Below are 25434 nucleotides of genomic sequence, written 5' to 3'. Positions count from 1 at the left end.
AGAGTCTATTTTTGATGTAATCCCACTTCTGTCAGTCTCAGAGCAAACGTTGCATGTGTAGTGTTCTTTCTTGGCATGAAACATTATCACTGCTCACAGATCTTCCTCTTTTCTAAGCCTGACTTCCACTTATATTTCCCATGAGAAGGGTAATAATTTTATTTATATAACACTTTGTAAACCTGAGTCCTGTCAAGCATGCAGACCAGTCAGGAAATGTCTTCAACTCCTGACATTATGGAGTGATTCTTTTTTGTGCTTGGACTCTGTTTGTCGAACCTGCATCGGGGTGCCTCAAGCAGAATGCACAAGTGCTTTGATTTCACTGCAGCTGTGCTTCAAGAATTATGTAGTTGCCAGTGCTTTAAAAACTGAGTGGATAAGGAGCTGGCCTGCCAATATGTAGGCCTGGGTTCGAATCCCACTCATGCTGCCTGCCTGTATCCTTGGACAAGACACTTAATCTACATTGTCTCAGTTCACCCAGCTGTAAATGGGTACTGCCTTGGCTGAGGCAGTAACCTGTGCTGGACTGGTGTTCCATCAAGGGGGAGTTAGAGTCTCATCTGCTTCACACTACTGAATGTGGAGATATGCACCTGCACAAACGGGCCTTTGGACCTGTATATGACTTACTAGTACTACTACTACTACTACTACAAGTCACCATGACATTAAATCTGCATTTCACGCTATTGTGTAAACTGCATTTAATTTATGGTTCATATACATGTCATACTGTCGGGGTGGGCTGTTATGGATCCTAGAACAACTATTGTCTGTCACACTGCGCGTCTACAGCGCTGTAAAATATTTTAAAACAAGTGCAGTATGCTGCAAACAGCAGGTTATGTTCTGTGTATTTCTATTGTGTATATATTGACATTTTAATATCCATTTGTGAGTTGACTGCACATTTGAGTTTGTCTGCTTTGAAGCACTTTGTATAATTGGCTTTGCTTTTGAGGTTTGACTGATCTGTCTCTGCAGAAGAGGATCCATGCTGAGCACAGCCATTTTTGTGTATGCTGCCACCTCACCTGTCAACGGCTACTTTGGAGGAAGCTTGTACGCCAAACAAGGAGGTAACAAAAACAAAAAGTGCTAAGTTGCTGTGTACAATGAATTCAGCTTCTATCACGCTGATGTTTTCAATGTTTCAATAATACAGGCAGAAAGTGGATAAAGCAAATGTTCATTGGGGCATTTATGATCCCAGCCATGGTTTGTGGGACTGCCTTCTTCATCAACTTTATCGCTATCTACTACCATGCCTCCAGAGCTATCCCATTTGGCACTATGGTGAGTCTGACACGGCAACACCCCCTAAAAAAAAAAAGTATGAAGGAAACAACTCAGTCAACAACTTCAGTTTCTCTGTGTATCTGCATTGCCTCGTTGTGAAATTGAGATCTTTTTCTTGAACAGACCGTACAGAGCAAACAGATAGCTGAGATAATGTCACAAATGTTTACTGAGTCAGATACTCTGCATGTACTTGAATGATTTCTATAACCACAAAAAATGTAATTATGGACATTAACATATAATGATATAAAATTATCTGTTTCTGTGACACTTAATGGAAAGGTGTCCAATTCGTGTACCACCCAAACAAAGGTAGAAAATATCTTTCATCATTCCAGCATTTAAAATGGATTGCATAAGTCATTAACCAGCACATTATACTTTACTTTTATAATTTTGTTTTGTGGATAAAACCCCCTTGATCTTGTGGGTTTCTTAAGACCTTTTTTCTGCCAAGTGTTACAGGGAATTGGTGTTAAAAAGAAAATTCAAGGAACATGATTTGTAACAATCTGACAACAACAAACAAGCCAAACGTGTTTCACATGTATCTTGTTTCCACTGTACTGAAATTATGTACAGTGTGTATGTATGCGTGTCTGTTTGCTTTTTTTTTTTTTTTTTTGCTCAACTTACAGAACCAAAACAAAGTCACATACAGTATTTTGATAAAGTGCGTGTATGAGTGCAGTAGATGTGATCAGCTGAAGCACAATGATTCTGACAGTGAAATTTATGAGAAAGCATCCAGGAAGATTTCTGAAAAATCTCCATCCCAAATTAATGGTCATATTTTTGTCTATTTTTACAGGTTGCTGTTTGTTGTATCTGCTTTTTTGTTATTCTGCCACTGAACCTTGTGGGAACAATTCTGGGGCGAAATCTGTCGGGCCAGCCGAACTTCCCCTGTCGGGTGAACGCTGTACCACGACCGATTCCTGAGAAGAAATGGTAGGTGTTTGCTGTGGTGGAGTTGGGACCAATACAAAGTTGGTCAGTGTTCAAGAGTTCATGTTTACGATGCTGGAGCACAGTGTGACAAATGGTAAATGGACTTCATTTATATAGCGCTTTTCCATCTGCATCAGACAGTCAAAGCACTTTACAATAATGCCTAACATTCACCACGATGTGAGGGTGCTGCCATACAAGGTGCTCACTACACACCGGGAGCAACTAGGGGATTCCAGTCAGGCTGGGATTTGAACCAAGGATCCTCTGGTCTCAAGCCCAACGCTTAACCAGTAGACCATCACCTCCCCTGGTGCTATTGCTTAATGGAACAAAAAGCAAAATAAACATTATTTACAATACAAACACCACATTAACATGCAAAAGGGATAATTAATGTTATTGTATCAATCACAAAGAATTCAAGAGAGAATTGCTTCTTATGCCTAATGAACAGGCAAAAATGTCTTAAATGTAATTAAACATTTTAAAAAACACATTTTTAAAACACAGCTAGCCTTACCTTAGCGTAGCTGTCCTCGTTGGTGTTCTGGCTCTCCCATACAAGCACGTGGTCTTTCAGTTTAATAGCATAATTTATCAAGTTCAGTCGTTATTAAAAACCCCGCATGTCCTTCTCATTCAGATCTTGGTTTAACGTCGGTTGTCATCCAGCTTAATGGCGCATATCACCACCTTCTTTTCCAGAATGTGAATCACAGTACCTTTCAGTTCAGTATGTGTAGACTGCACCATCTTGTGGCCATAGATGAGTCTTTTACATAACACAGCAGTGTAATGAAGAACTATGTACACATTTCAGTGATGGTTTTCTCCTTGCAACAAAGGAGAGAGTACAGGAGCATCGCAACAGGTTGTGGTCCCACCTGTTTGATACAGAGACAAATGAGTGTTCTGGACAGCTTGATGTGAACCAGCAGGAGATACCGGTCTATCCAGAGTGTGCAACTAGTCAGGTCCCACTTAAACCCAAAAGAAAAGAACGGCCTAGGAGCACGTCTTGATTCGTTTCAGCTACATTGTGTACAGAGGCAAAATCATTCAAGTTGTCACTGTCCAACTACTAAATCAAAATCAAATCAATTTTATTTATATAGCGCCAAATCACAACAGTTGCCCCAAGAAAAACCCCAACGGTCAAAACAACCCCCTGTGAGCAAGCACTTGGCGACAGTGGGAAGGAAAAACTCCCTTTTAACAGGAAGAATCCTCCAGCAGAACCAGGCTCAGGGAGGGGCAGTCTTCTGCTGGGACTGGTTGGGGCTGAGGGGAGAGAATCAGGAAAAAGACATGCTGTGGAAGACAGCAGAGATCAGTCACTAATGATTAAATGCAGAGTGGTGCATACAGAGCAAAAGAGAGAGAAACACTCAGTGCATCATGGGAACCCCCCAGCAGTCTAAGTCTATAGCAGCATAACTAAGGGATGGTTCAGGGTCACCTGATCCAGCCCTAACTATAAGCTTTAGCAAAAAGGAAAGTTTTAAGCCTAATCTTAAAAGTAGAGAGGGTGTCTGTCTCCCTGATCTGAATTGGGAGCTGGTTCCACAGGAGAGGAGCCTGAAAGCTGAAGGCTCTGCCTCCCATTCTACTCTTAAAAACCCTAGGAACTACAAGTAAGCCTGCAGTCTGAGAGCGAAGCGCTCTACTGGGGTGATATGGTACTATGAGGTCCCTAAGATAAGATGGGACCTGATTATTCAAAACCTTACAAGAAGAAGAATTTTACATTCTATTCTAGAATTAACAGGAAGCCAATGACGAGAGGCCAATATGGGTAAAATATGCTCTCTTCTTCTAGTCCCCGTCAGTACTCTAGCTGCAGCATTTTTAATTAACTGAAGGCTTCTCAGGGAACTTTTAGGACAGCCTGATAATGAATTACAATAGTCCAGCCTAGAGGAAATAAATGCATAAATTAGTTTTTCAGCATCACTCTGAGACAAGACCTTTCTCATTTTAGAGATATTGCGCAAATGTAAAAAAGCAGTCCTACATATTTGCTTAATATGCGCATTGAAGGACATATCCCGATCAAAAATGACTCCAAGATTTCTCACAGTATTACTAGAGGTCAGGGTAATGCCATCCAGAGTAAGGATCTGGTTAGACACCATGTTTCTAAGATTTGTGGGGCCAAGTACAATAACTTCAGTTTTATCTGAATTTAAAAGCAGGAACTACCAGACGCAACTGTGTAAATGTGATATTTGGAATGGCTGTCACAATGATTTTGGTAGATTTGGATGTTGGGTGACCTTGAAATGTCAAACTATAACTTAGTTTGGAATCAATATGAATTCAACATAGTGGTGTGTGTGTGACAGTCAACAATAAGGTGTTTCAGTTTTGGACGGAATAGATCAAATGTCAGTGTCACACTGAACTATATATTATAATATCACTGAATCACAAAGAATGAAGTGGCATGAATCACTGTCAGACGTGCACAATGCAGCCTGTGGGTGCCCCATCTAGTAGTTATAAAATAAACAGATAAAATCTATATAAAAGCTATATGTGAAGGCTGTAATATGTGCATTTTTGACTTGGATTATTAACTTTTAACAAATCTATCCTGTGGTGGGGAATATTGACTGGTGTTGCCTTATTGATTTTTACTTTTGAGAGTATGGATTTTTGTGGTAGAGGAGCGCTGGTGATGAAATCCATTGGTCTTTTAGGTTCATGGAGCCAGCTGTGATTGTCTGCCTTGGAGGAATCCTTCCATTTGGTTCCATTTTCATTGAGATGTAAGTTCATAGGGCAGTGATGAGGTGTGCGTATGTTTTATTGCAGAAGTTGACATATTTTTTTTCTCAGGTATTTCATCTTCACATCTTTTTGGGCCTATAAGATCTACTACGTGTACGGCTTCATGATGCTCGTCCTGGTCATTCTGTGCATTGTAACTGTGTGTGTCACCATTGTGTGCACGTACTTCCTGCTCAATGCTGAGGACTACAGATGGTCAGTCTGTTGAAAGTATTTTATGTTTACATGTCTATCACCTGTTGTGGGATGAGCTCAAAAGTGACACTGCACTTTTTTTTTTAACCTTTTTTTTAAACCCTTTTTTTGTTATATTGCAGGCAGTGGACAAGCTTCCTCTCTGCTGCATCAACTGCTGTTTATGTTTATATGTACTCCTTCTACTACTACTTCTTCAAAACCAAGTGAGTTTTAGGCTACCTACACTCAACAAAAATATAAACACAACACTTTTGGTTTTGCTCCCATTTTGTATGAGATGAACTGAAAGATCTAAAACTTTTTCCACATACACAAAAGGCCACTCTGAAAGGTGCAGTTTTATCACAGCACAATGCCACAGATGTCGCAAGATTTGAGGGAGCGTGCAATTGGCATGCTGATAGCAGGAATGTCAACCAGAGCTGTTGCTCGTGTATTGAATGTTCATTTCTCTACCGTAAGCCGTCTCCAAAGGTGTTTCAGAGAATTTGGCAGTACATCCAACCAGCCTCACAACCGCAGACCACGTGTAACCACACCAGCCCAGGACTTCCACATCCAGCATGTTCAACTCCAAGATCGTCTGAGACCAGCCACTCGGACAGCTGCTGAAACAATTGGTTTGCATAACCAAAGAATTTCTGCACAAACTGTCAGAAACCGTCTGAGGGAAGCTCATCTGCATGCTCGTTGTCCTCATCGGGGTCTCGACCTGACTCCAGTTCGTCGTCGTAACCGACTTGAGTGGGCAAATGCTCACATTCGCTGGCGTTTGGCACGTTGGAGAGGTGTTCTCTTCACGGATGAATCCCGGTTCACATTGTTCAGGGCAGATGGCAGACAGCGTGTGTGGCGTCGTGTGGGTGAGCGGTTTTCTGATGTCAATGTTGTGGATTGTGGAAGAACATCACCTCATGTTGCAGCAGGATAATGCACGGCCCCATGTTGCAAGGATCTGTACACAATTCTTGGAAGCTGAAAATGTCCCAGTTCTTGCATGGCCGGCATACTCACCGGACATGTCACCCATTGAGCATGTTTGGGATGCTCTGGACCGGCGTATACGACAGCGTGTACCAGTTCCTGCCAATATCCAGCAACTTCGCACAGCCATTGAAGAGGAGTGGACCAACATTCCACAGGCCACAATTGACAACCTGATCAACTCTATGCGAAGGAGATGTGTTGCACTGCATGAGGCAAATGGTGGTCACAACAGATACTGACTGGTATCCCCCCCCCCCCCCCCCCCAATAAAACAAAACTGCACCTTTCAGAGTGGCCTTTTATTGTGGGCAGTCTAAGGCACACCTGTGCACTAATCATGGTGTCTAATCAGCATCTTGGTATGGCACACCTGTGAGGTGGGATGGATTATCTCAGCAAAGATGTGCTCACTATCACAGATTTAGACTGGTTTGTGAACAATATTTGAGGGAAATGGTTATATTGTGTATGTTGAAAAAGTTTTAGATCTTTGAGTTCATCTCATACAAAATGGGAGCAAAACCAAAAGTGTTGTGTTTATATTTTTGTTGAGTGTAGTTGTGAACACAATGCACTTGGATGTATATTAGGAAAAATGAAACATTTTTCTCTTTCAGGATGTACGGACTGTTCCAGACATCATTCTACTTTGGTTATATGGCTGTTTTCAGTACCGCCCTGGGAATCATGTGTGGTGAGTTGATTAAAGTAATCATCAACTGTAATTGGGGGCGGGGGCGGAGCCTATCCCACAGGTCATTAAGTAAGAGGCAGTGTCAACCTTGGACGGCCACCAGTCTATTGTAGAGCCAACACACAGACAAACACACCTACAGTCAGTTTAAAGTTGCCAGTTCACCTAACCTACATGTTCTGGGAGGTTGGAGGAAGCTGAAGCACCCAACCAAACACGAAGAGAACATGCATACTCCATGCAGAAAGGACCAGATCAGAAGTAAACACCGGACCTTCTAGTTGTGAGGCAGTGGTACTAACCATGCAGCCTGCAAAATATACAGTAGTGTTCAGAATAATAGTAATGCTATGTGACTAAAAAGATTAATCCAGGTTTTGAGTATATTTCTTATTGTTACATGGGAAACAAGGTACCAGTAGATTCAGTAGATTCTCACAAATCCAACAAGACCAGCACTGGCTTCATATCTGGCGAGTCACAGCTCCGTCCCCGGCCACACTGACAGTCTCTGAAAGAAGATTCTCTCTTTCCTCTGTTTTGCTCAGACTTGCACCGAGTGTTTCGCTTTTTTAGGCAACACACTATGCTTCACAAACACGGTAACTTAAAGTAATAAAAAGTGACTGCGAGGCTTGCATGTTCAACCTCCAGCTGAAATGCATCTGCTGAAATGCAGACAAAGAGGGATTTAAAAAAAAAAAAAAAAAAAAAAAAAAATCAAGCAGGGACCCAGTCCACCAACCTTAAAAAAATTTATAAATTATTTCACTTTTACAAGTTGGGGAAAACAAAAAGCCACATCCCATCACCATTTCAACAAAATGTCAAGACTTTGGCCCGACTTTGGCCCTTCCACCGGGTAAGATCCAAAACTATACACGAAATTGACAATCTGTGTGATGGCGCAGTGACATTGTGATAGGGAGAGCCCTGGATGGTTGATGTTTAAAAACACAAAAGTGCTTTTTATTTGATTAATGGATAGAATAATTGATTACTAAAATAATCGATAGCTGCAGCCTTATGTGAAAGAATCCCACGGTGTGTGTTTCTCTTCCAGGTGCTGTAGGCTACATGGGAACAAGTGCCTTTGTGAGGAAGATCTACACAAATGTGAAAATTGATTAAGCAGTAAACACAGGGATATTAACGGATTTGCTGAAGCATATCCTAAAAGACGGCGGGCACAAGTCATTCTTACTTTTCTTTCCTGCAAAGAGATTGTGGAATATCTCTCTCTCTGTACTATGTAGATTTTTTTTCTGACCGCTGAAAGAAAGTGAGCCACAGCAAATCTGCAGAAGAGATTTCAAACATGGGTTCTGTTTTTAATCCGTTGCTTTCAAACAAATGTTTAAGGATGAGGTGGCTCCTCACTCCAGTCCCACTTGAGAAGACAGATGTTTGATGGAATAGTGTAGCTCTCTTCAGTGAAGAGGCCAGCGTGCTTTGAAAGCCTTTGTTCTGTTGTGTCAGAATTTTGGAGGGTCAGCTCTGTGCCTGTGTTCTTACGTCATTTCTATTTTGTGTTCTCACTCTGGTTACTCCACAGTACGTTACCTTGTTCACAACATTAAGTTCTTTCCCAATGTTGACACTTCTGACTTGTAGCAGTCCATGCAGTTGCGGTCTTTTAGTCCTTCTGTTGTTGGCTGTGCGTGTGATTGACAGCTGAGCTACAGTAAGAACTGAATTTTAAATGGATGTTTGTGATTCATTTCCCCATTTGCTTTCTTAATGTCTGGGTTCCAATGAAGTCTACCTGTAAAGATAATATATGGATGGGGGGAGGAGTGTATATAACCAAAATAATGTACCTTTAGATGTAGATCCCAAGTGTATTTTCGTTGTACAGATTTACTACGGGCGCCTTTTGTTTTTAAAGACTTTGTTTGGAGTGGGTCTGATTACATCTTGCTTGAAATTGCATGAAGTTTTCATAAACCATCTGCTGCAAAGCCACTTTTTTTTTGTTTGTTTTAAGCTTTTGTCTGGGCACTCATTCTGATTTGTCCTTTAAAGCTTTAAACTGCTTTGTTTTCTGCTCGGTCACCCCATCACATTCTGTTGCCTCCCCGAAACATCTTGGAGAATGTCGGATGGAATGAGGCAGCGGCTTTGTTCCTGTAAACATACTGTACAAAGTGCAGTTGACGTACATTTAATGTTTTCATCACCACACTGCTGCCAATTGTCAGATGCTTTCCCTTTGTGTAAATACAGTATGTACCCTACTTGTGTGAGAAGTGGCAAAGCCTTTTGTTTTGTTTCTCTTCTTCCCAGTTCTGCTCCATTGAAGTTAATTTTTGCACCTGACGTTGTGTACCAATGTCTGTTCAGACATTTTGAACCTGCATATTAACTTACTGTAAAAAGAAAATAAACATGTTTACATACAGGGGTTTACACATTTTTCTTGTAAGGATGTTTCTTGAAGTTGTACATTTCATGCAGATCTGTTGGCAAAATGCAGGATAAATAAACAATATTCACTCATGTATTCAACAGCAAATGTAACTTTATTTTAGACCTGGAATACCCATTGTTGAAAAGTCTTCATTAGTTAACTTTTTCAAAGTACTCTTTGGATCCTTCAGGAGTTGGTTTGATCTGAAAAACAAAGATTTAATGTTCTGATGTAGTGGGTCTCAGCCACTGAGGTCACTACATTCACACACTATGTACTACAGAAAAGCAAAAACGTTTTGATGCTTCACAGGATACAAAAACTTCAAGGTCAGAAAAGTTACCACTTTTAAACAATACAACTGCTAGAAAATGTTAAACTAAAGTGTCAGATTTTCATCAAAATTCCGTTGGAATTATACATACAGGAGCCATAAGTATTTGGACACCGAGAAGTATAAACACTGTCCTGGAACCCTAGATAGTCTAAATGTTCTGTGATTCTTTTTTTTAACTGCACATGTAGTTCATATGTGCAAATGCACACACTGTTTTCTGCAGTTACAGTCTGTAGCATTTCACTGCAACTGCTGTCGAACGTTTTATCAACTTAATTCAAATATGTAATTACAAACTCACCATTCACTGCATCTCCACAGGTGCACGCACTTTTGTCACATTAACGCCAGGCTACCCTTTGACTTACTAGATGACTTACTTTTGGGGGGGGGGGGGGGGGGGTGAAAACTGGTTGCAGTGTCTCCAACTGCTGGCGTGCTGGTAGGAACAGCTCAGTGATAAATGGACATCATCATTGTGCATGTGCTCTGATAAGAGCCAGGAGGGGTGGACTCAACTGAATTTATTTCAGGATGTCAAGAGAACAGACCAATTTACATGACGATATTTGCACAGTGACTGCCAACTGAAGAGATCAAATCAGCAAGAATTCTGATACTGAGGTCGCAGTGCAAAAAGAAATATATATTTTTAAGCCAAGCAGCCTCGCATGTGCAACTTTGATCAGAGAAACTGGGGAGAGCTGACTTTTGCCATTTGGTATATTTATGTATTTTGGGTCAAGGATGAACAACATGAAAACAAAGTTGATGGGACTAATTTTTGGAGAAATTAGGGATATTAGGTAACGGTGAACAATGCATATTTATCATTAATCATTCCCTCATAAAACATCAACTAAATGTGTCAAATAATAAATACAATTATTCATGAAGCTTTCTCATTTTAATTTCCTGCACTTGGGCCAAAACTGACCTGACTAGAACTGGGTATCAATTCAAATTTCAAGAATCAATTTGATTCTGATTCTTAAGATTCAGAATTGATCAATTATTTTGATTTGATCCGATATTGATTTGGGTTAGTGTTATTAAAACCGTTTTTGAGCTGTTACCCAATTGTCTCGTTATGCAACATAATACTAGTATTATAATGACATCTGACAGTAAATTAATGAAGTATTGGTAGTTAATAATGATTGCTATAAGACTGATGGCACAGACCAATCCCCCTCCCAGAATGATAGTCGTATTTTTATTTTACAAACATGCTGAAGGGCAGCCAAAAGAGGGCGCTTGAAGTACCTAGGTAATTGCTCCTGGCACATATATTTTTGGCCGGATGCCTTGTCTCTTTTGGCTTTAAAGCAAGGCTGTAACAAAGATAAAAAAAAAACTATGGCTTTAACAAAATATGTCCCTCAAAATGCAGGCAACAGTGTTTCAGAGAATTATAAATTTAAAAATTCTGGGGGCAAATGGTCCTGGTCTTCCCTACAAATACTCACATATGCAGCACTGGCTGTGCTGATCTGGATTGTGGATCAAGATTTCACTTTATATAGGCTTTGAAGGATTATGTCAAAACTACTTCATGGATTCTCACCAAATTTGCACCACAGAAAGATATTGGGGCATGGAAGACTCCACTGAATTTTGGATGTGGTCTGGATCTAGATTGGCGGACTTCCGAAATCTCCGTTTGCTCTTGTTTAAAATGCATCTAGAGGTTGAAAGACTCACCGTTGGTGATTCGGGCGTCCAGCTGGCTGGACACACCTCACCATGTGACTCCACAAACTGGAAGGCCTTCACCAGGCGAAGAGTCTCTTCCACGCTACGGCCCACGGGCAGGTCATTCACACTCATGTGCTTCACCACACCGTTAGGATCAATGATAAACAAACCCCTGAAAACAGAGAACAGTATGTACAAATGTAAAATGAAATCCTGTTTACAGTGGATCAAATCCTGAACAGCATGCGGATCACATCCAAGGGACCTAAAGCCTGACAAGTACATCGGTGACAAACGGCCATCGTGAAAGCTAGAGTTGAGCCTCAGCGCTCATTAGGGAGTTAATTGACATTTTGAGTCTTCCACTGAGAGGCAGATTAGAAATAGTGAGTTAAGTCAGGGAACATGCATTGGCCTGCAAACACGACCACGGATGCTGGTGAGCACCTGGTCAGAATTGCAGAGGTGTGGCATGTTTTGAGCAATGACTCCTTGTTGGTAACAATTAGGAGTGGCAATTTTGTCTGGGTACGAGGAGCGATAAAAGCAAATGATGAAATCTGTTGCATTTTTTGCCATGTCATGCCTCAGTGAAATGCTTCGTCAATGAGCCAATGGCATTCTTGATGCTGGTTTGACACTGCAGAACACACCCAGGTGTTTAAATGTTCACGAGTTGACCATCACCCGGTTACGAAGGAAATTCTGTGATGCAGGAAGGACGCCCAACAGACCTGTAGAGCACTTATGGGATATTCTAGATCGTCGTGTTCACGCTCATATCCCAATACCCAGCACTGTTGTTCAACTCCAGAATGCCTTGAGGGAGGAGTAGCAGGTCCTTCCTCAACAGAAATTCATAATTTAGTGGGTTCCATGCGTACAAAATAAGCTACGTTTAATTGCAGCAGATGGTGTTCACGCACCCGTGATTGACTGTGTTCTGATCCAGATATCCTTGAGTGGCCCAGCCAGAGTCCAGACCTGAATCTGATTGAACATCTCTGGAGAGATTTGAAAATCGCTGTGCACCGACACTCCCCATACAACCTGATGGAGCTTGAGAGGTGCTGCAAAGGGGAATGGGCAAAACTGCCCAAAGATAGATGCACCAAGCTTGTGGCATCATATTCAATACTTGAGGCTGTAATGACGGCCAAAGGTGCATCAACAAAGTATTGAGCAAAGGGTGTGAAGACTACAGGTGATTTCTTAGTTGTTTTTAATAACTTTGCAAAAAAAAAAAAAAACACGTGTTGTGTGCACAATTTTGAGGGGAAACAATGAATTTGCTCCATTCTGTAATAAGGCTGTAACATAAAATCTGGAAAAAGTGAAGAGCTGCGTATACTTTCTGGGTGTACTGCAAAATCAACAGACTATTCAAGTGAAAATTTTATATAGTATATAAAATTCTATATAAAATAGTATATAAAATACTGAATACTTGCCGATTTACAAAACAGGAAATGACCTAAACATACATTTTCTGTGTCAAAGAGCACAATGGCTTAACTGATATGATGACACATAATTAAAAAAGCCATGCACACAATAACTCTGGAAGAAAGGAAGCAAAACTGTTCCAGACAGATGGGGTACAAACCTATTTTATGCCTCAGTTCTGGTGAAACACTAATAATTTCATCAATAAAATGTTTGTAAGGTGGACGTATGCAAAATGACATTTATATAGTTAAAATGATCAGTAATATGCAAAAATACAGTGATGCTACCTCAGTGCGATGCCGGGCGTCTCCAGAAGCACACCGTAGTCCCGGGAAATCTGTTTGTTGAGGTCTGACAGCAGGGGGATGTGGATGTGACCCAAACCTCCAGCCTGTAGAATGATTATATTGATCAATAGGTTGCAATATTTAATTCTAAAAAAAAAAAAAATGGACTAATGAAACATTTCATGTGAGAAAATGCTTTGAACACAAACATGCAGTAAGTCTTGCAGTGTGAAAGTAACACTGTAGCGAGCTCATATGATCCCATTTGAAAATACTTTTACTTATGACAGTGTAAAAATCAAATGTACTGGACTGTTGAACTCAACACTTAATTTAACAACATTCTGAAGAGGAATATATATTTGCTGTAGTGTTAAATTAACACTGCATAATTTCCTGTGTACACGCTGGTGACTTTCACAGAGGTTTAGCTTTTGTGGCTCCTGTACAACTGAAGAACGAGGCGCTGAGCTGAGGTGACCCTTGTTCTGTGTGTTTGTTGGTGAATAATGATTAAAGGAGGACGTGAACCTTGCGCGGCGTGTTGATCCACGCCAGGTGAGTGAAGTGAGAGTCCACAGAGACAGCCACCACCTCACAGTTGATGTCATAGAACTTGCTGGCCTTGTCGCTGAAGGAGATGATCTCTGTCGGGCAAACGAAGGTGCTGCGACAAAAAAAACAGACAAGGAAAAGGTTTGTTCACGGGAGCACAAAATGACAACAGTACAGCTGCAACCCAAATCACATGACAGCAACTTAATGCCACTCACTAGTCAGCAATCGTAAATACACAGAATCACCATCAGTCATGGATGGGTCGTGGATGGGTCTTCCAACATGACAATCCGTAAGAAGCATATCAAGGTTCTGGAGTGGCCTAGCCAGTCTCCAGACCTAAACCCAATAGAAAATCTTTGGAGGGAGCTCAAACTCAGTGTTTCTCAGGGACAGCCCAGTAACCTGGCTGATCTAGAGAAGATTTGTGTGGAGGAGTGGGCCACAATCCCTGCTGCAGTGTGTGCAAACCTGGTAAAAAAAACTACAGGAAACGTTTGACCTCTGTAACTGCAAACAAAGGCTACTGTACCAAATATTAACATTGATTTTCACAGGTGTTCAAATACTTATTTGCAGCAGTAACATACAAATAAATTATTTTGAAAAAAATCATACATTGTGATTTCCGATGATGTGATGTCTCTCACAGTGGACGTGCACCTAAGATAAAAATTTCAGACCCCTCCATGATTTCGAGGGGAGAACTTCCAAAATTGTAGGGTGTTCAAATACTTAATTTTCCTCACTGTAAATTCAGCATTATTTTATCAGAAAAGAGAGGAAGCGATCAAAGCGACGCGGCTACACGAGCTGCTTGCTAATGCGTTCACTGAGCGTCGGCCATTTCAAAACATCAGAGAGTATCACTTTGTTTCTGCTTAAAACTGACTTTAGAATGAGTTAAGAGGTTTTACCTTGTTATCTGATGGTTAATAATCCCATTAATCCACTTGATCTCTTTGAGTGAAGAGACTGAAATGACATGTGCAGTTGAGCCAGGGCGGATCAATTTTTAGGGGCGGACTATTCGGTCTGTGACACCGGATTGGCGGACATCAGCAATCTCTGATTGCTCTTGTTTGCATTGTGGTCCATTTAAAAGTCAAATGACAAATAGAAGTAATAATAAAATATAATAATACTGATAATAGTAGTGTGTATATGATAAGAACGTACACAATTTATAACTACATTAAGACAGTAAATTGACATTAAAAATGACATAATTAACAGGAAATAAAAGGGATGAGTTCCTCTTCCAAAAATTGCTGAGGTCTAAGGTTCAAAAAACATTGGACTCACACGCCATTTCAAATCATGATAGAAACTTTGCTTAATTTAGTATCATTCTTGAAAAACGTCACCTACCTATTTTATAAACACTACCCAATCTAGAGCCCATGGATCCCCACAGGCAACACGGTAGTTGTTTTTAATTTAACAACATCATAAAATAATATACAAACATTTAAAACCTCAAGGACAGTACTTCATTAGAAAGACGGTCCCACAGAGTTTAAACTGGGTGAATGAATTGTGAAGAAAGGTAAATAAAAACAATACATTTCCTGTTTATACAGGATTTACAACCCCAATTCCAATGAAGTTGGGACATTGTGTGAAATGTAAATAAAAACAGAATACAATGATTTGCAAATCCTCTTCAACCTATATTCAACTGAATACACCCCAAAGAAGATATTTAATGTTCAAAGTGATAGATGTTATTGTTTTTGTGCAAATATTTGCTCATTTTGAAATGGATGCCTGCAACACGTTTCAAAAAAGCTGGGACAGTGGTATGTTTACCACTGTGTTACATCACCTTTCCTTTTAACAACACTCAATAAGCATTTTGGAGCTAAGGACACTCATGATTGGGTATAAAATGGAGCATCCCCAAAAGTCTCAGCCATTCACAAGCAAAGATGGGGCGAGGATCACCACTTTGTAAACAACTACATGAAAAAATAGTCCAACAGTTTAAGAACAATGTTTCTCAATGTTCAATTGCAAGGAATATAGGGATTCCATCATCTACAGTCCATAATATAATTAGAAAATTCAGAGAATCTGGAGAACTTTCTACACGTAAGCGGCAAGATCAAAAACCAACATTGAATGCCCGTGACCTTCAATCCCTCAGCCGGCACTGCATTAAAAACCGACATCATTGTGTAAAGGATCTTACTGCTTGGGCTCAGGAACACTTCAGAAAACCATTGTCATTTAACACAGTTCGAGAAAAAAGACCATCCAGATTGTTACCAGCACGAAGTTCAAAAGCCAGCATCTGTGATGGTATGGGGTGTGTCAGTGCCCATGGCACAGGCAACTTACACATCTGTGATGGTTCCTTCCCACTGTAGCCAAGTGCTTGCTCACAGGGGGTCGTTTTGACCGTTGGGGTTTTACATAATTATTGTATGGCCTTGCCTTACAATATAAAGCGCCTTGGGGCAACTGTTTGTTGTGATTTGGCGCTATATAAAAAAAATTGATTGATTGATTGATTGATTGATTGATGGCACAATCAATGCTGAATGGTACATCCAGGTTTTGGAGCAACACATGCTGCCATCCAAGCAACGTCTTTTTCAGGGACGTCCCTGCTTATGTCAGCAAGACAATGCCAAGCCACATTCTGCACGTGTTACAACAGCATGGCTTTGTAGTAAAAGAGTGCAGGTACTAGACTGGCCTGCCTGCAGTCCAGACCTGTCACCCACTGAAAATATGTGGCACATTATGAAGCACAAAATACAGCAACGGAGACCCCCGACTACTGAACAACTGAAGTCGTACATCAGGCAAGAATGGGAAAGAATTCCACCTACAAAGCTTCAACAATTAGTGTCCTCAGTTCCCAAATGCTTATTGAGTGTTGTTAGAAGGAAAGGTGATGTAACACAGTGGTAAACATACCATTGTCCCAGCTTTTTTGAAACGTGCTGCAGGCATCCATTTCAAAATGAGCAAATATTTGCACAAAAACAAAGTTTATCAGTCTGAATATTAAATATCTTGTCTTTGTGGTGTATTCAATTGAATACAGGTTGAAGAGGATTTGCGAATCATTGTCTTCTGTTTTTAATTTACATTTTACACAACGTCCCAACTTCATTGGAATTGGGGTTGTATGTGGAAACAAACATTAACTTCCTGATGCTGATGAGCTCAGATTAGTCAAATTTACTGAGACAGAAAAGAAAAGAAAGAAGGCGAGGAACAGTGATGCTTGTCCCAAAAACAAAAACATCCAAAAGTAAAAGTCAAAGTATTGAGGTTGGAAAAATGCAACTTCTATTTTCATGTGTTTCACAGTATTATGTGCAGATTGCAGAGGTGTCCAGCCTTATGAAAGGTGGATTACACATCATAATGCTTTTTAGAGCCACAAGGTCAAAGTGCCCAATTTTTTTTCTTCCAAAGCGGATTGTGTCAAAAAAAAGTCTGAAACTCTGCACATACTGCACACAGATGACTTTGTAAATACAAGTTCTCAGTCAATGACCCCTGGGGGGGGGGGGGGGGGGGGGGGACAAAGCTGTTCCTCACTTCTTCACGTTGTGTGTCAGGATGACTGACAGTACTCACAAATCCAGTGGGTAGAAAAACAGCACCAGGTATTTGCCGCTGAAATTGCTGAGACTCATCTCCTTGAATTCCCCGTTGTGGACAGCTGTGGCTTTAAAAGGTGGTGCAGGCTGAGTGACAGCAGGAGCCCATCTTTGAGCGCCTGACACGGCCAAACACAGGTCAGTTAACGGGAAAACAACCAAACATCTCACGTATTCATGTTTACCTTCATCACTCAGTTCTAAACTTAGAACGGCCAAAACATAATGCATTTATACAACAGATCATTTATTCTCTGACTGAAAACAGGTAATATCTTCACACTAATGTTATTTATTCTTTTTTTAATTTTATTTATTTATTTTTTTGGCTGAACGACTCAGAGAGTCTTATCAAAATACTTAAAAGCAGATTCTGCACAGACATACCAGTGGAGAAAGCAGCTCTCTGAAGTGCAAGAGTTTTTGCAGCGCCCAAAGCCCCCTGGTGACAGGATGCTGCAAGTTTCAGGCCTCCTGCAGTAAACCTTGTCTTAAAAAAAAAAAAAAAAAAAAAAAAATCAGGGACAAGACGTCACAACTTCAGCTGCAGTAAACTCCATTCATGGACATTGTGTGTGCATGTATGCGTGCTGTTCCAACAACATTGTTTCTACAAGCAGGCACTTATTACATTGATTCAAGAAATAAAAAGAACTGACAGCCTCATGTATGGTCAGGAAGTGGTCAAAAACAGCCATAGCTGCAACTAGAGGAGCACCTCAAAGCACATACCTCTGCCAACAGGGTAATAACAGCATTGTTATCCATGCCAACCAGCAGAGGGCATTCACACAGCTGGCTCTCTCTCCAGTTAAGCTGTCTGAAACTAACCAAGACGTTTTAAAAGTACTAAGCTAATGGAGGTCACTGGGTGCCAAATATTCCACATACACTGAGGTGATGTAGTCCTAAATAAATAAATAAGTCACTTTAAACAGAAAAGAGATGTGTCTCCCCTTTTGTTTCACACAGTAAAGACGGGCTCAGTGGGAGTGTTTCAGATTTGGAGGTCTGCAATGGACATCAGAAAAGTTAAACGAGCAGTTTCACCCTTACAGGTTGCTGATAATTTGACAGAGTAGAGAAGCTTGAATCTTCGACTGGACTGGGTTGCTTGACGTGAGGACGTTTCGCTTCAAATCAGAGAAGCTTCCTTTGCTAAAATTCTTGCTCTGGTAGTCTGACTTCTGTCTTGACTCTTGTGACTCCAAGATAATCTGACAGTTTCTACATGCAGGATATACAACTTTAAACCCAAACCTCATTTAGCTCTGAGTAATTGGCTGAGCACACATGAACAAGTTAATCAGCTTTTGTCACAGCAGGGAGATGGAAAATGTGCATGTTAGGTTCACTGAGGACCAGAGCCGGGAACCACTCAGATGATACTATGAACTGAAATATGGGCTGATGAAAGCACACATATGCATAGGGTTGGGTATCGGGAACCGGTTCTTTTCGTTAAGAAATGATTCGGTCCACCAACATCAATAGCCTTTTTGTTTATCGATTCCCTTATCGGTCCTTCAAAGCGGCCGTTGTTTTTGAGGGTGTTTGTTGGGAAAATGATAATTTCTCTATGTTGACTGCAGAACCTGCAGCGGGTCTGTAATCAACTGCTTTTTCAGCGCGGCTCTGCTTTGAAGCTTGAAGCAATGAAGCAGCTAGTGCTCCGATCTGCTGCTTCATTGGTTCTTTGCTTCACTGCTTTTCAAAAGACGCAAATCCGCTTCTTAACCCCTCTCAAAGTCATTAAAATATGTCAATTGTTAGTCACTTTTGTGCAGATTAAAGTCACTAATTGGGACTCCTGTCTTGTTGCAAGAAATAAATGAGAATCGTCCTCTGTTCCATTCGCACAGCTCCAAACGCTGCGCGGCTCTCTGCAGAGTCATGTTAGAGTCTGACCGGAATGAATATCTTCAAAGCGAACCACCGTTTAAATCAAATGACATCTCTTTCCAAACGTTGTAATACAAAAAATAAACTGCAATCGATCAAAACATTTTTTCCACCCAAAATGAGATGTCCAGCACTGACGTGCAAAAGCCGGCTGAGCTCAGCAGCATGGAGTGACATTCATGCCAAAATGTCTGAAAGGAAATGCTTTTGACAAAAACTACAGATTTTGTTTATTTCTATTTATGTCCAGAGACCAAGGACCTTGTAGAGTTTATTAAAGTCCAGGGCCCATATCCACAGTGCATCTCAAAGTCCTCTCAAAGACCTCCTAACTTAGCCTAAAATATCCTGGCAATGACTCCCAGCCTAAGAGAGACCCAAGAAGTTTCTAAGAGCAACTCTGGACAAGGAGTTGACAGAAACTCCTATCTTAGTGAGGAGGCGGGGTTGACCCCATTGCTAGGTATGACATGGTCCTGTAAGAGCTGTGATTGGTCGTCACGAAATGGGAATGGGAAATTTAAAAAATAAATGCGCTCTGCGCTCCTACATATGAATGAACAGCTAAATTAACTGATCATATAACTGCAATAAGAAATGCGTAATCGAGAAAATAATGTCATGATGATGATACTCAGCAAAATTAAACTGGAGTGATCACCAGGCCGGTCGCTAAACCTGTAAATTCTTGTGCTGCAATTCATTATGGGAGTTCTGGGTTTCAAATATTGTTATTGAGGTCCATGATAGTTTTACAGTGCTGTTAGTGTTATTGATTTATTGTGTTTGTGTCGTGTCAATTAGTTTTGTGATTTAAGTGTCACCATGTTGTCACCATAAGTGAAAAGTGTATCGTATTTGATGTCACCCCTTCACCGTCTGTGTTGTTGTATCTGAAAAATAAGAGCGCCTCCTCGTGGCAGAGTGCCAAAAAGACACGCAGTTTACCACACTGAGTTAATTAATACATTCAATGTAAGTACATAATAAAATTGTAAATATGTTAGAATTACATCCATGACAAGAAAGTGAAAACACTTATTTTCATTGTGGTCCATTTAAAAATCCAATCACAAAATAGAAGTAATCCTAAAATAAAATAATATCAATAATACTGATAATAATAATAAAAAGAATGATATTAATGTGTGACTATGATAACAGCAACCTAAACAATTTATAAATACATTAAGACAGTAAACTAACATAAAATAATTACATAGATCAAACATAGTGTGTTACTGACTCACTGTCATCCTACATATGGAGAATATCCCTGCTTCCTCTCTGTCTTTTCCACCAGCTTGTCTGCTTAAGACACTCTTAGGCTTGTTAAAAGTCCTCCTCACTACTCTTACCAGTTTGGCATCTTAGGAGCTCTCTTAAGGCCTAAGGTGCTTTGCGGACAACTTTCAACTTACCAAGGGAAAATTCTGAGAAATGTCTAAGAATTTGTGGAATTCTAAGATTTTTTTTAGAAAAACATCACTAGGAGCTATTTTTAGCCTTAGGATGCTTAGGATGCATACCGGCCCAGACATCTAGGATCCAGCAACCAATTTCAAATTTATTTACTTTAAGACTCAATAAAATGTTGACATAGAAAAGCTGTAACATTAAGAACGACAAATTACATTTTCATACAATGACATGTTGGGTGCAAGTATGGGGAGTTTAGACTGCTTGCCAACAATTTTCTGAACGCAGTATCAGAGTATCACATTCATGACAGAAGAAAAATAAAATACTCAGCCATAGGGATGGGTATTGATACGATTTTATCAATATTGATGCATTATCGATTCTGCTTACCAATCCAAATCTTTATCAATTCCATTATCAATAAAGGTTTTCTATGTCAGCAACATTTTATTGAGTCTTAAAGGAAATAAATTTGAAATTGGTCACTGGATCCTTTATCTCTGGACATAAATAAAATCTGTACAAGGTGGATCCTAGATCTCTGGACATAAATAGAAATAAACAAAATCCGTAGTTTTGTCAAAAGTATTTCCTTTCAGATATTGAGACAAATTTAATTCCATAGCCTCTGAGCTGATCTCTTGCAGCCAGCTGCGCTGTACGCCAGGATGTAATTCATAAACAATGGGTGAAGTCTCATTTTGGGAGAAAAAAATGGTTTTGGTCAGCTGTAGTTGACTGTTTATATTACAATATTTCAAAAGGTGTCATTTGATTTAAAACAGCAATTTGCTTTGAAGTTATTCATTCCGACCAAGATCTATCTTTCCAACTTTTCGTTTGGAGCTGTAGTCCCACAAAACAGAGGATATCATTATTATTATCATTATTAATATTATTATTATTTCCTTTGCATGAGCTTCCGCTCTGCAGTGTGGAACGGAGAACAATTCTCATTTCTTGCCCGCAGCAAGACAAGAGTTCCAGTTAGTGACTTTAATCAGCACAAAGGTGACTCACAATTGACATTCATTAACCTCAAAGCCATTTAAAGAAGAAATTGCAGACCCTGCTGCTTCTGAGTGCACTCGCTCCTTCAAAGTGCGCTTTGCAGCTTCTCACAAACAGCAGGCCTGCAATCAACATACAGAAATGATCATTTCCTGATACACATACACTCAAAAACAACGGCTACTCCGGTGTAATATGAAATTAAAAGGTAAAAAGGCTATTTATGTCGGTGGATCAAATCATTTAATTTTTAACAGGAACTGGTTTTCGATACCCACCCCCACCCCTAACCATAGCCCCTGACTCTAATCAAAACAATAACTCCTAACCATAGCCACAGACTCTAACCATAACAATAGTCATAACCCCTAACCACAGCCCCTGACTCCAACTATAACAATAACCCCTAACTGTAATCATAGTAAGGATGCGATATGTATGAATACAATTTGGGATTATTAATATGGCTACGTAGGAATAGCCACTTCCTTCAAACATTGCCTCTGTAGATTTCCAGAATATTTCATCTTGACAAAGTGTACAGAACAGCAGTCCAAAAAACAGACATTTGACATGCAATGCCACTCAGGTCATGTGAGAAACCTTTTTTTTTTTTTTTAACAATGTTGATTTTATATGTAGATGGAAATACGTGTTGAGTGTTTGGGTTTTTTTTTTTAATATTACCCTGGTAAAATATATTTTTTTATCGTACATATGTTTATATTTATGCATTATATTTGTGTATGTTACCCAATTTTAAAAGAAACACCTATAGTATAAGAGGCGGACGAACAAACACCGTGTATGGCGCACACAGATACATCATTAACACCAGCTCATTAATAAACATTTAAATGTTTTTAATAATGACAATATTAAGCGTCGCCAGTCAAACTTACAGAAGTCCTCAACAACCTGCCAGCGGCGGCCGCCATCTTGGATTATAAAATCGCGCTGCGGTCCGCGTGCGCTGTTTAACTGCGTCACCCGTGCACGCGCTGTCTGACACGCCGCGAGGGAGGTTTTACTCTTTATTTCTTTCTATTTAATATTTCACCTACCTCCACGTATAAAGCCATATGAAACCTACAACGAGAAGAAAGTGTGCAAATTATAGCAACGACGTTCGTATTTTTAATGATGATTAAATTATTATTATTATTACACTGAGAACATAATTACAATATCGTTTGCAATATTATGTCGATCTGTTTCATGTATGAACACCTAAATGGTGGCGGTATGGTAAATGTAAATAAATGTACCTGACTGTTTGTAATAATCTATAGCAAATTCCGAGGAGTACTTGAAGGCAGATGCAATGCTGCCTTCAAGTACTCCTCGGAAATGGGTAGTGTAGAAAAAACACCAATACGTGTCTGAAATCTCACCTATTAAAACTACATGATCTGGCTCATTTAAAAATTTTACAGTTTAAACTAACATGTGGCTCATTATCAGTTCATCTACTGAACCTTTTAGTCATGAGAGATAGTTCAGAAGGACATAGCTGTGTCAGGTTCAGGCTGTCTTCACATTGTCTTCTGAGCAAATGTGTATGTGAACATATATCGTATATATGTGTGTGTGTGTGTGTGTGTGTATGTGTGTGTGTTTTTACTATATATTATTTTGTTGTGAATTGTTTCTTTGTGTTTATAAGATTTTTCTGGTGAAATCAATTTGGCACCTGTATGTTTTGTATTTTATTTCTACTACTACTACTACTATTAATGATAATAATAATAATAATAATAATAATAATTCAATTCAACAAAATAAATGCTCTTTTGACATGGTTCATTATATTTTCAAAGTCTTTGTTTCTGTATAATTTCTAGACATGTCTGTGATGCTCTGTTTTGAGATGTCCAGCATTTCAAGCCGTCCTGAATGAAGCACAAGCCCGCCCACACAGAACACGTGGTTAAAGGCGGAAGTAGATTTTCTGCAGAATTTAAATGTTTAGGTGGATCTGAGAGAATTGTAAGAGTGAGAATAAATGGGTAAATAATAGCCAGACAACCGGCCTGTTGTAGGGCAAGGTAAATAAGTGATAGTTACGTGGCAAAAAATGGCACCCCTCAAGGGAGTATCATAAGTCCTCTTCTATTTGCCATTATGACTGATGAAGTATTTAAGGATGTGCAGGAACTAGATTGAGTAGTTTTGTTTGCAGATGATGTGGTAATGTGGAAGAAGGGAGGAGCATTAATTTTATATTGAATTGGATGCATGGGACAGTAAATTAAGTCCAACAATGGACCCTGCAGTGGGGATTTCGGATCTTTACAGAAAAAAAATATATATATCAAAAATAATATTAAATTATTAATTTAATATATTAAATTATTATTATTAAAATAATAATATAAAATAATGTCACGTTCTTCTCAAAGAAAAACACAAGTTAGGGTTTTAAGATAAATTTATCTGGCAATGAATTGGAGAGGGTGGAAATTGTAAATATTTGGGGATTTGGTTTGATAAAAGGTTGACCTGGGCAATCATACTAAAAAGTAGTTGAGAAATGTAAAAAAGATACTTAATGTCATGATGTGGGGGTTGAATGGGGAGCCACCAGATCAGCATTAAAAACCATCTATAAAGGTTTGATGAGATCAGTGTTTGACTGTGGCTGCATAGCATACTACGATTCAGCTGCCAAAAAAAAAACATTATTGAGAAAATCAGAGGTTATGCACAACCAAGCAATGAGGATATGTAGTGGAGCAGTGAAAACATCACCAGTGACAGCAATTCAAATTGAGGTGGAGGAGATGCACTGTGCTTCAGAAGGGATCTGTTGGCATTGGTGTACTGGGAAAATCTCAATGGACATAGTGAAAATCATATGACCCAGTCACTTTTAAGGGATTGCCAGTAGAGGAGGGATGTGCAGGTTCATAGCTTTAGTTCTACAATAAAACAAAAGGTGATGTACTTGGAAATGTCTATACTAAAAATTAGCCCCAGAGTGGTATATCCAGCTGTGTCACCGTGGTCGCTTGGTGAAATAAATCTTGATCTTGGGTTACTTGAGGAAAAGAGATTGCAATAGATAAATACGAGACTAACAGTTACATATCAGAAAATATAAACAAAATGTTATAATGTTCACAGATGCTTTGAAAAGGACAGATAAGAGGGTGGGAGTGGCACATTATTCCTGAGATGGGCCCTAACTATAGTTAAAAGAATTACAGATGATTTGGATGTATACACCACTGAGCTTGTAGCCATATGGTTGGCATTGACATGGATAAAGAGTACAGATGCATGCAGTCATTGCTGCAGACTCTACTTTGGCACTTATCAGCCTCCAGACCTCCCAGTCTGAGTCTAAAGTTTACAGTCAATAATCTTAAAAAGTGCTGTAAGTTTCTGTGGGCACCAGCTCGTATTGGAGTGGGAATGAGTTGGTTGACAAGTATGCTAAGAAGGCTGGAGGGAAAAAATGAAATTGAAATTGATGTAAAGTATAGTAACCCTGAAATAAAGAGTATAAATAAGGCTAAAATGTCTGATAAATGGCAACACATCTGGGAGAATAAACATTCTGGATGACATTTGTACAAGATTCAAAGAAAGGCGGGGAAAGGCAAGTATATAAGTAGGCGCAAACAAGAAGAAGTGGTAGTAACAATTGGTCACACACTTAAACCATACCTTGTTTTTAATGCAGAAGCATACTGATGGAAACTGTATACTGTCATAGTCCAGAAACCATATGGTTTTGCTCAAGATATCAACAAGCTAGACAAAGGTTAATTTCTCATTTTATGAATCAATAAACTGAC

General features: G+C 39.7%; 2 protein-coding genes across 2 annotated transcripts in view; one reads left to right on the top strand and one right to left on the bottom strand.

The window, feature by feature from the left end:
- Positions 1–9335, top strand: part of tm9sf3 (transmembrane 9 superfamily member 3) — a 53524-nt gene extending 44189 nt beyond the window's left edge. The window contains exons 8-15 of the mRNA XM_034184308.1: positions 991–1085; positions 1172–1302; positions 2120–2259; positions 4965–5033; positions 5104–5250; positions 5373–5456; positions 6858–6934; positions 7998–9335. Of these exons, the coding sequence (XP_034040199.1) occupies positions 991–1085; positions 1172–1302; positions 2120–2259; positions 4965–5033; positions 5104–5250; positions 5373–5456; positions 6858–6934; positions 7998–8065 (811 nt within the window). The 3' untranslated portion in view covers positions 8066–9335. The remainder of the gene's footprint in view (positions 1–990; positions 1086–1171; positions 1303–2119; positions 2260–4964; positions 5034–5103; positions 5251–5372; positions 5457–6857; positions 6935–7997) is intronic.
- A 102-nt stretch (positions 9336–9437) lies between these two features.
- On the bottom strand, positions 9438–22683 carry prdx3 (peroxiredoxin 3). The gene is made up of 7 exons (XM_034184310.1): positions 22534–22683; positions 17684–17786; positions 17274–17415; positions 13647–13782; positions 13116–13219; positions 11386–11551; positions 9438–9547 (listed from the first exon to the last, which is right to left on the bottom strand). Exons 1-7 carry the CDS (start codon positions 22567–22569, stop codon positions 9497–9499), a joined length of 738 nt encoding a protein of 245 aa, XP_034040201.1. The 5' UTR covers positions 22570–22683; the 3' UTR covers positions 9438–9496.
- Positions 22684–25434: the final 2751 nt, after the last annotated feature.

This window comes from Thalassophryne amazonica, chromosome 13 (assembly GCF_902500255.1).
Source record: "Thalassophryne amazonica chromosome 13, fThaAma1.1, whole genome shotgun sequence".
NCBI classification, from domain to species: domain Eukaryota; kingdom Metazoa; phylum Chordata; class Actinopteri; order Batrachoidiformes; family Batrachoididae; genus Thalassophryne; species Thalassophryne amazonica.
This window is presented reverse-complemented; position numbering and strand designations above follow the sequence as displayed.

Excerpts from the sequence above, each read along its gene's own strand:
- prdx3 (XM_034184310.1), bottom strand. The coding sequence starts at position 22,569 with ATGGCGGCCGCCGCTGGCAGGTTGTTGAGGACTTCT. Across the intron at positions 11,552-13,115 it reads ACGCCCGGCATCGCACTGAG|GGGTTTGTTTATCATTGATC; the intron begins GTAGCATCACTG and ends CTCTGTTTTCAG. Across the intron at positions 9,548-11,385 it reads GGACGCCCGAATCACCAACG|ATCAAACCAACTCCTGAAGG; the intron begins GTGAGTCTTTCA and ends TTTGTTTTTCAG.